Raw genomic sequence first — 9,860 nt, 5'->3', positions numbered from 1 at the left:
TGCCTCGATGTTGCTTGAATCATCCTGACCGTTTCTGTTATGCTTGCAAAGAGGTCACATTTTAATCGAAAAGAAAAAATTAACGCCATTGATTTGCAAAAGTTACAAACTATATTTTGGTTGCAAGGACAAGTCTTGGGCTCCACTTATATGTTGTGCGTCTTGTGCTACTTTGCTTGCAAGTTGGTTAAGAAAGAAGCCTCGCCACGTGGCCTTCGCCGTTCCAATGGTATGGGGAGAGCCAAAGATCACTTGTCCGACTGCTATTTCTGCATTACCAAAATCACTGGAATTACAAGTAAGTTGAACAATTCTGTACAATTCAGAATCGCGTTATCGAAGCAAGTGGAGCCCAAACATGCCGGCCGATTACTGGTGGACAATAGAGAGATATTCCTGCTGCAAAATACAGAAGAAAATCATGTAACAATACCTTTTGAACTGCCATTAATATTAGAATTTAAGTTAAAGCTGTCAGCCAATGCGAAATAAATAAGTTTTTTCAAAATGTTAAAAGCGTGTTACTCGAAAACTAAAGCTGACATACAAATTTGGAAAGCAGGTTCAAGTTTAAGGATGCTCTCAGGCAGGCTACAAAATCGCGAGATTTTGTAGCGATGCGCCATCACTACAAAACGCATGTATGTGAAGCCCGTGGTTTCAAATGGGTTCCTTCACATTAGCGAGGTTTTCACTAACGCTATATTGCTAGAAAAAAAAATATCGCGGCATTTTGAGTTTTGCCACGATTTGCAATATTTTGTAGCCAATGTTTCCCTATGGAGCCTCCTTGTTTATCGCATCGCACGTACTTGCGATTTTCTTGCGATGGGATACATTTTTAACATTTGAAACGCCTATTAACTTATAAAATCTTTCAGAAGGAAAAAGCATCAATGACGCTACAAAATCACGTGTAGAAAGCTGCAATATCGCTGTCGCCCGTGTGAAGAAGGCCTCATACTGAGATATAATGTAAAAAAACAAAATAAAAACTAACTTTTCAACCCTTAAAAGCACTTTTTCTTTAGGCCCCCTGCACACAGGCGCAAATTCCACGTCTGGATTTCCCGCCGAATTTCCACTCGTTCCCGCCTGCATAGGATTGAATTACAAAAAACGCTATCCTATGAGGACGGCCGCGATTTGTCCGTGTGAAAACACACGCGGAAAACAAATTGCGACACGTTCTATTTCTGTGCGGGTCTTGCAGAGGCCCGCACAGAAATGTCAGTGGTAACAGGCCGGCTCCTCCCTATGCATGTGCCAGCTGGCCGGCAGCCGATGCATAGCAGAAAACGAAAGACCACGGGAGCGGGTGAGCCGCAGGTGACAGAGAATTTTCGTAGCGGGATCCAACCGTCTGCAGGCGGCCTTAAAAAAATTAAAAACCCAACATTTGACATTGTCGCATCCATGACTGTCCAGAACACACTTTTTTCCCCTCACATCAAACTCTGTCTAAAAAAGGCAAGAAAACAAAACCAAATTGCTTTTTTTTGTTCATTTCGCTTCACAAAAAAATGTAATAAGTAAAAAAAAAAACTCATGTGTACCCCAGAAGGATGCCACAGCTCGACATGCAAAGAAAAGAAAAGAAAAACGTCTTGGAATGCGGCAATATAGAACAAAAAATAGTTTCCAATAAAAGGGAGTTTTAACATGAAAGAGTGGAAAACCTGAAAAAAAAAAAATTATATAATGGTGGTATTATGGTAACCGCAGCGGCCCACAGAACACGGGCCATGTCATTTGTACTGTATGATGGACACTGTTACAAAATTGCTGCATTTTCCCCAGCGCTGCCCTCCATCAAAAAACGTTGTACAATACATTAGTTGCACCTTAAAGCGATACCAATGAGAACCACAGCTCGCCGTGCCACAAACAGGTCAGCGTACGGCCATGGTGGTGGAACAAACCTCTGGCTTCTGAAGACTGGGGACGAAAATCCCCAAAAATTGTCGCCTCCTTGGGTCCAAGCCATGAGCTTAACGGATAAAAAGTTGGAAACTGGAAGCAGCAGTATACCCGGCTGCTGTAAATGAGGCAGCCACCTTTATTTAGAAAGTACAATTTACAGGTATGGCGCGTAGTCAGACGTGTCCACGAGTCCTGAATGTTGGACTGAGTCACATGTAAGATGGAAGTCATGAAGTAAGTGGCATGCTTGGTCCCTCCGGGGGTTCCTGCACTCCAGCTTACTTATTTGCACTGTCCTTGGCCTGCTGGTCTTTATAGGAGCAGACGGAGCTCAGCTTTTGCAACATCTCCCTGCAGGTTACATTCTCCGATTTAAACATCAGTCGTTCACCGTCTTCTGCAAATGGAAGAAAACATCAGTAAGTCGCAGGTTAATAGGACCATGCGGAATAGCATCTTCATGTAGCTGCAAAGATCGCAGCCGCATTAGACAGCCAAACTCCAGGCAAAACTGAAACTCCAGCTTCAGCACCTTACATCTCCCCCCTCCCCCAAATATCAGTCCTTTTACATAGGACTGTCGAGCGCTCCGGCTCCTGTGCCTTCATGTAGCAGCGATGATCGGAGTGAAGGCGGAGCGCGCTGGAATCTCTTCTAGCTCTTCCAGTCAGAGTAAACAGGCAGTCATTCATACATGGACTGCCTGTTCACACAGGCCGACAGCCGCTTGGTTTTTAGGTGAGCTGAAAACTAAGTAAGGCCTCATGTCCACGGGCGGCTTTGATTTGCGGAATCCGTGCAGGTGCCAGATCCGCAAATCGAGCCGCCCATAGGGATGAATGGGCGTCCGCAAGTTAATTAAAGCATGTGAATTTGGTTTGCAGACCTACCGTTTCTGTGTGGATCCCGCACTGAAGGCTTCCATTAAAGTCAATGGAAGCCATCCGATGCACGGCACACCCCCAACTGACAGTGTGGACGGGCCGCGGATCCACGGGAAAACAGCAGGAGTTCAAAAAAAAAAAAGTGCACATCCGTAGTGCAAAAGAAAGAAGACGCAGACAGGAGGGAGAAGACCCGGACAGGTACAAAATGTCCTTGGCCACGGGCAGGGCCGGCTCCTGCGGACGGAATCCCACCTGCCCGTGGTCATGAGGCCTTACTTCGACAAATGAATGATTCTTGTCCTGTCTGGTGCGGTGTTTAAATGGGACAAGTCGCCCGCAATCACTCTTCGGAGCGATCATTTGGGTGACTTTTGTCCGGTGCAAAAGTAGTCTTTCACTGCATTCAAGGAAGAAAGTATAAGGAGAGGGATATCGGAAGGAAAACGGAATGTGCCGCTCTTGGTTACGCATCATACAAAGCATGAGGGGCCCACATGACTTTCTCCCATGGGAAGAGGCGCTAGGTCAGCGTATGGGACAGACGGTGTCGGCGGATAGCCAGGACAGGCCTTAGATCAGATAAATCCAGTGGAAGCGGAGGGAACACCTCTATGCCAACACTTTGTTTAAAGTTATGTAACTTACCAAACAGGACGTCCACCATCGGCTCCAAGCGGTCGTGCCGCACATCCACCTTTATTTCACAGTTTATATTGGTGGTGCGGATTTTTTTGGTGTTGATAGCTGCCAAAAACTCTCTGCAAGTAAAAGAGAAGAGACATGTAAAATATATGTACTTGAAATATAAGCCCAAATTTTGGAAATCTGACGTGTCGCTTTAACATATCATAACTCCGTAAAGGTTTTGCATATCCAAGTGATTCTGACATTGTTTTTTCGCCACATATTGTACTTCATTTAGGCGGTACAAATAGGCCGATAGAATTTTTCGATGAAAAAAGTCATTTTTTCACATTTTCAACTGCAATATCTCAAATATTTGCAAACTTATTATAGAAATGTTTGTTAAGATACATATCTCCATCCGTTTACTTTATTCTGGATGCACATTGGAAAAACTTTTTTTCTTTTTTTTTTAACCATTTAGGAGACGTACAAATTTAACATTGATTATTATTAACATTTTGAGGAACATTTTGTTTTCCTGCACCAAGCCAAGATTACAAAGGCTCATAGGTGTCAGAATGATAGATACCCCCACAAATAACCCCATTTTATAAACTACACCCCTTAATGTATGCATTGTGGGGTGTCCGGAGTATTTTGACCTCATAGTTTCTTTTCAGGAGTTAATGCAATTTAGAGGAGAAAAACTACAATTTCATATTTTTGCAAATATGTCATTTTAAAGACAGGATTTTTTTCTATAGTGCGCATTAAAATGAGGATTTGCCCCCCAAAATGGATCCCCCTGTTTGTCCCGTGTTCAGAAACATACCCATTGTGGCCCTAATCTTATGTCCGTATGCACAACGGGGCCCAAACTGAAAGGAGCAGCCGGTGGTTTTCAGAACAAACATTTTTCTTGAAGGTGATTTAGGCCCCATTGCCCACTTGTAGAGCCCTTGAGTGGCCAAATGATGGAGAACCCCCACAAATGACCACATTTTGAAAACTAGACCCCGTAACGAATTCCTCTAGGGGTGTACTGTGTTTTTTAACCCCACAGTTTTTGAATAAATCAAAACAAAGCAGAAGGAAAAAAAATACGATTTTCATTTTCCGGCAATTGTGTCATTTTAAAAATAGTTTTTTTTGTACAGCAGACATAGGAATGAAGACTTACACCATAAAAATTAATACCCCGTTTATCACGTGTTCAGAAACATACCCATTGTGGCCCTAATCTTATGTCTTTCCACACAATGGGGCCCAAACCGTTCGGAACATCAAACTTTAACTGTCTCTGAACTTTTACCGGATAATGGCGATCACGTGACTGAAGACCGCTCACCGCGGCCCCCCGTGACATCAAGTTCTCAACTACCTTTAGTAGATAGGAGCAAGGAGATTTTAAATTTCCCGTGCCCTCCCCAGCTTCTGCGTTACTGTCCGCCGTTTTGGCGTCGGGCGCATGCGCCGAAGCTGGGGAAAGGTTCACGGATAATGATCCCGTCGGGCGACATTCCCAAAGGCCTTAGGTAAGTAATTTCCCCTCCCTTACGGTTCAGATCCGTGGATAATGGTGATCGTGTGACCAATAACCGCATACTGCACCCTCCCGTGCAATCTCCAGGCTCTCGGCTACATTTAGTAGCCAGTTGCGAGGAGATTTGAAATTATCCCAGCAAACTGCGGCTTTTGCGCATGCGTTCGACATAGTGGCGACGGGCGCGTGCGCAGAAGCCGGGGTACGGTCCGCGCATAAATCCGGGTGCCTTAGGTACCTAATTTCATCCGCCTTCACGGATATGATCCATGAGGGGAGAGTAAACAAACTTTTTTTTTAGCTTTTACACGATCGCTGTTATCGATTAGATCCATTTTACTTATTTTCTATTAATTTTATGCGATCGCCGGTATACGGTGGATACCGGCGATCACGTGACCGGGGTTGGGGTCCTGCGGCCTGGGATGACAGCTCTAGGTTGCCGACTACCTCCGGTATCAGACAGCCTGGAGCGGTCACGTCCAGAGCCTGCAGGGCTTTAATCTCCAGAGGATGCATGTTTTTACATCCTTGTGGATTAAAGCCCAGCAGGCCAGGACGTAAAAAGCAATGGGCTGGTCACTAAGGGGTTAAGATTGCTGGCGGAATTTTCGTGCGGAAAGTCTGCACAGAAATTCCGCCCCGTGTGAACCCAGACTTAATCACCTAACAGCCGCTGTCAGCTCCGCCACACGTCTTCTCTGCAGGTCCCCACCACTTGTTTTCAGGCAACGATTCCTGGTCAGGGGTTTGAAAAACCCCGCCTCCAGAAAGGGCTGCCTCTAATTGGTTCTTGAGCACTGCACCTCAGCCAATTAGAGGCAGCGCTTCCTGGAGGCGGGATTTTTGAACCTCAAATCCAGGAAGTGCTGACAAAAGACTTCAAGCAAGTGCCGTTGACCTTGGAGGAGAAGTGCGGCGGCCCTGACAGCGGCTGTTAGCTGATGTGTTGTGTTTTGTTTTTTTTTAATGCAGCTAGGGCTTATTCTAGGGATGAACAGTAGGACTTCCCACTGTACAAGTTGCATCACACCGCACAGGAGAGCATGAGCTTCACATACATGCGATGTGTGGCACTGCCGCATCACAAGACAATTGCGCGATTCTGCCGCCCGTGTGACACCGGCCTTAGGAATGAAGCATTTCAACATTTTCAGGACTTGCTAACAGCTATGTTTAGTTTTTGCCATTAAAGGGGCTTTTCTATTAACCCTTTCCTAACCAGTCTCGCCGCCACGCTCCCCAGCTCTTGTGTATTTTGGGTGGGGAAGCTCCTTGTGGATTCCTTGGAGTGACTCAACAGAAACCCATACAATGGCCCGCCATGATGTACTACTATGTGCAGGTCAGACCTCGCCCGGCATGGGCGCTGTGCAGGGAGACCCCAATGTGGGTCTAGGAAAGGGTTACAGATATTTATAGTCTAGCCCCTTCATGAGGCCTATGGGGTCACCTATAAATAGTCTCACAAGGCGAGTGGGAAGGAGGATCTGGGACCGTTGATGAATTCTCCTTGGGATCGGTCATTAATAGGTGGTCAGCGGGGGTCCACCACTCGGGACCCCCACCAGCTGATCAGGAGCCACAAGGGTATTGGAAGGCATCGGTCCCACCGATTTTCCTGCGAGTGAAGCCGACTCTTACACCTCCGCGCCGACTACATCCGCCCCGCTGCGTTAGCAGAGCTTCAATCATCTGATCCGTGGTGTTTTTTACTCGCGTGATTTTTGCGCGCCCGGCTCCCCGTGTGAAAGAGCCCGTAATTAGGATGTCTTTCAGGTACAATTTCAAATTTTAGCAATTTTGGCATTTTTAACATTTTTTACACCACGTCCCGCAGAGATGATAGGGGCCCAAATCACGCCCCGACTTCAGAACGGGCTGGATCCCCGCTTGTCAGGACCGGTGGAGGTCCCACGGATCTAAGGCGCTGTCCGCACCGCCATATGGTCATGCGTTAAACACACGTTTTTTTGTAAAAAGTGGTGAAAACATAACGTTCCCCGACTGGTTACGTTCAGCCGCGCACGCCTCTCTGCGGGACTGAAGAACGGATCCTACGCCCGTCCCACAAAAAAAAATGTAGAAACGTCTAATTTTTTCAAACATCGCAGTCAACGAAAAATGTTATTTTTTTGTGGGGGGGGGGGGGGGGGGCTGCGAAATTTTATTTGAAAAAAAAAAGGTTGCAAAGAAAAACCTTTTCTTTTAAAAACCAAAAAAACTAATTAAAGAGCGTACAGCGGGCGCACGTACGCCTAAAAATGCCTGCGTTTACACATCTTCTTATCTACGTTTCTTGCATACGTGACAGCGCCGGTGTGGACGCCCCCCTTAGTCATCCCATATCCTGCGGTTGGCGGAAACCCCTTTATAAGGAGCAAAGAGGGCCAGATGGGAGAGGAGAACACGAGCGCCCCCACAGCCCTCCGGTAGTACCTGGTGGACTGCACGCCGTGCTGGAAGGGACACATGCGGACACTGATGCTCCTCACTGACTTCAGCACCACGTCTATGCCCTTGGCGGTCGCCATATTTCCTACCTCAGCGCCGCCGCCGCCGCACAAGAGGATAGACTACAAATCCCACAATTCCCGGCCCACACCGCACGCCGGAAGGGGAAGCCCGTTGGCAGTGAAGCATGCTGGGAAGTGTAGTTTCTGACGCTACACAGTCAGGGAGGAGATATGGTTGGCAGGGATAGTGTGCAGGGCTTACTGCTGTGTGGGCTCCTCCTTCTGCTATCTGTCATGGCTGTCTACGTCCTTTTGTCTTCCCTCTATGCCATGTCCGATATTTCCCTTCCTCCTCCAGGGAGAGCTGGGTGTCAGGTCCCCATGTAGGTGGTTGTCAGAGAATAAAGATACAGGGAAGAGCCCCCCATCAGCAGGAATTGGGGTCCCCACTGGCTATACAGCGGAGAGCGAGGGATATGTGCGCCACATATTACACATGCAGTTTTTGCGCACGTAATAATAAATAGAACCCATTCATTTTGATAGGTTCGTTCACACGAGCGTATTTTGTCACGCGATCACTACGCTGGCGCATACTACACACAGGAGAAGCCGATGGGAATCCATGCGTGTGCGTAAATATGTGCAAAATGCGCAGGAATCTATATTTACGCACAAAATCAATGCAATTTTGGGCTGTTTTCTTTGGCGTGCGCAAATAATGCGGTGTGTATTTGTGCACCCAAAAACCCCGGAGCGGGCGGAACATACATGTGTAAGCGGTTTGCGGTCACGTGAACCCGCAGCAGGAATGCGCGTATGCCCGTGTGGCCCTGAGTATTGTGGGCTCTAGGGGCTGACAGACGCTCCTGGCCGCTCTGACATGACAGCCAATGGCGGCACAATTCTGTCACTACATTGTATAGTTGGCGGCCCCCGCGGGTGAGGAGCGTGGCCCCGAGCTTCAGATGATGAGAGGTATCAACCCGAATCTAAGTCCCAGGCACAGGAAGATCTGGTTACGCCACTGGTATATCGGACCTCCGCATCGTAGACAGCCGTGGGGTCGCCACTCACATGGGCTGGAAAGGATTGACTTCTGTGGGAGTTAGGGAGCTTTTGCGAAGCAGTTTTTGTATCCGTCAAACATCTACATTTTCATGCTGCAAAGTATAAAAACATCTAGAAAATCTAGAATTCCCCTGTTTCAGGGCTCCTGCAGACTGGCGAGGGCGATATGGGGCCACAATTTACATGGAAACAGCCCCTCATCACTGTGGGGGTCTCTTCATCCCCGCCGCCGCTGTCACAGCCACAGCAGGGGATTGCGGTGTTCTCCCATTGTTTTCAATTGGGCCGGCGCTGCCATTGACAGCATGTGGAAACCCCTGCATGCGACAGCTTCGCATTCCTGCGGGACTGAAGGCATCCCCCGCTGCGGCTGTCACTGCCGCAGCAAGGCATCGTGATTTCCTATTGATATTAATGAGACCGGCGCTGCTCCCGCTGACCCCATTGCAAACAACGGGTGATATCGCAAAAAGAAAGCAGATGTTGCAGGAGTGAAAACGGCGCAAATGAGAATGAAACCACTGAAAATCATTGGTTTCATGATCATGCGTTTTCACTCTCTCTCGCATCGCAAGAACATCGCCCAATTTTCTCGCCAGTGTGAAGGAGCCCTTAAAGACGTATATGTCTTCTAGAGGGGGAAGCGTATTGCGCATCTACAGCACACGGCACCGTACGACAGGCCGCCGGAAACCATAACACAAAAAACGTAAACAAACGTATGTTTTTTTTTTTTGAGGATACAAAAGCGTCGTCAATAGAGATGAGCGAGCACGCTCGGATAAAGCAGTTACTCGAGCGAGCATCCCTCTTCTCGAGTAACTGCTTACTGCTCCGGGGAAGGTGGGGGGGGGGGGGGGGGGGGGCAGCGGGTAGCAGGGGGTAGAAAGAGAGATCTCTCTCACTCCCCCACCCCCCCCCCCCCCGCTCGCGAGCCTGCTTGGACCAGTAAGCAGTTACTCGAGAAGAGGGATGCTCGCTCGAGTAACTGCTTTATCCGAGTGTGCTCGCTCATCACTAGTCGTTAACTATATGACAGCGTCCTGCAAAAACAGCACCAACCTGTGAAACGGAGAATACGTTTATGTACATTTTTACGATAGAACTCTATATACACTGTGGTAGCCTGGGGGTCAGTTGCTCTCGGGGATCGCCATCTTCTCCTGTAAGATGCTTGGCACCACCATATGTACTGGAACACAGAACAACTTCAGAGTTCACAAGCCGCAGTGTCCTCATCACTGTACCCAGCAAGGGCACCTAGGGGGCGTCCTCCCCTGTCAGACTCACAGCGGACACAGTCTGGCCTGCAACCTCTTCCCCTGGCTTTCAGCAGGGAACTCAATGTGTCTG

General features: G+C 48.0%; 1 protein-coding gene across 1 annotated transcript; it reads right to left on the bottom strand.

The window, feature by feature from the left end:
- Nucleotides 1-2,026: 2,026 nt before the first annotated feature.
- On the bottom strand, nucleotides 2,027-7,581 carry MRPL53 (mitochondrial ribosomal protein L53). Its single transcript, XM_066579047.1, has 3 exons — nucleotides 7,420-7,581; nucleotides 3,456-3,568; nucleotides 2,027-2,320 (listed from the first exon to the last, which is right to left on the bottom strand). The coding sequence occupies exons 1-3, from the start codon at nucleotides 7,512-7,514 to the stop codon at nucleotides 2,202-2,204; spliced, it is 327 nt and encodes a 108-aa protein (XP_066435144.1). The 5' UTR covers nucleotides 7,515-7,581; the 3' UTR covers nucleotides 2,027-2,201.
- Nucleotides 7,582-9,860: the final 2,279 nt, after the last annotated feature.

Source organism: Eleutherodactylus coqui, chromosome 9 (genome assembly GCF_035609145.1).
Source record: "Eleutherodactylus coqui strain aEleCoq1 chromosome 9, aEleCoq1.hap1, whole genome shotgun sequence".
Taxonomy (NCBI): Eukaryota; Metazoa; Chordata; class Amphibia; order Anura; family Eleutherodactylidae; genus Eleutherodactylus; species Eleutherodactylus coqui.
This window is presented reverse-complemented; position numbering and strand designations above follow the sequence as displayed.

What these genes read in the sequence shown, in the direction of transcription:
- MRPL53 (XM_066579047.1), bottom strand. Translation starts at nt 7,514, where the DNA reads ATGGCGACCGCCAAGGGCATAGACGTGGTGCTGAAGTCAGTGAGGAGC. An exon ending in CACGGCGTGCAGTCCACCAG is followed by an intron (nt 3,569 to 7,419) that starts GTACTACCGGAG and finishes TTTTACTTGCAG; the next exon opens with AGAGTTTTTGGCAGCTATCA. An exon ending in GATGGTGGACGTCCTGTTTG is followed by an intron (nt 2,321 to 3,455) that starts GTAAGTTACATA and finishes TTCCATTTGCAG; the next exon opens with AAGACGGTGAACGACTGATG.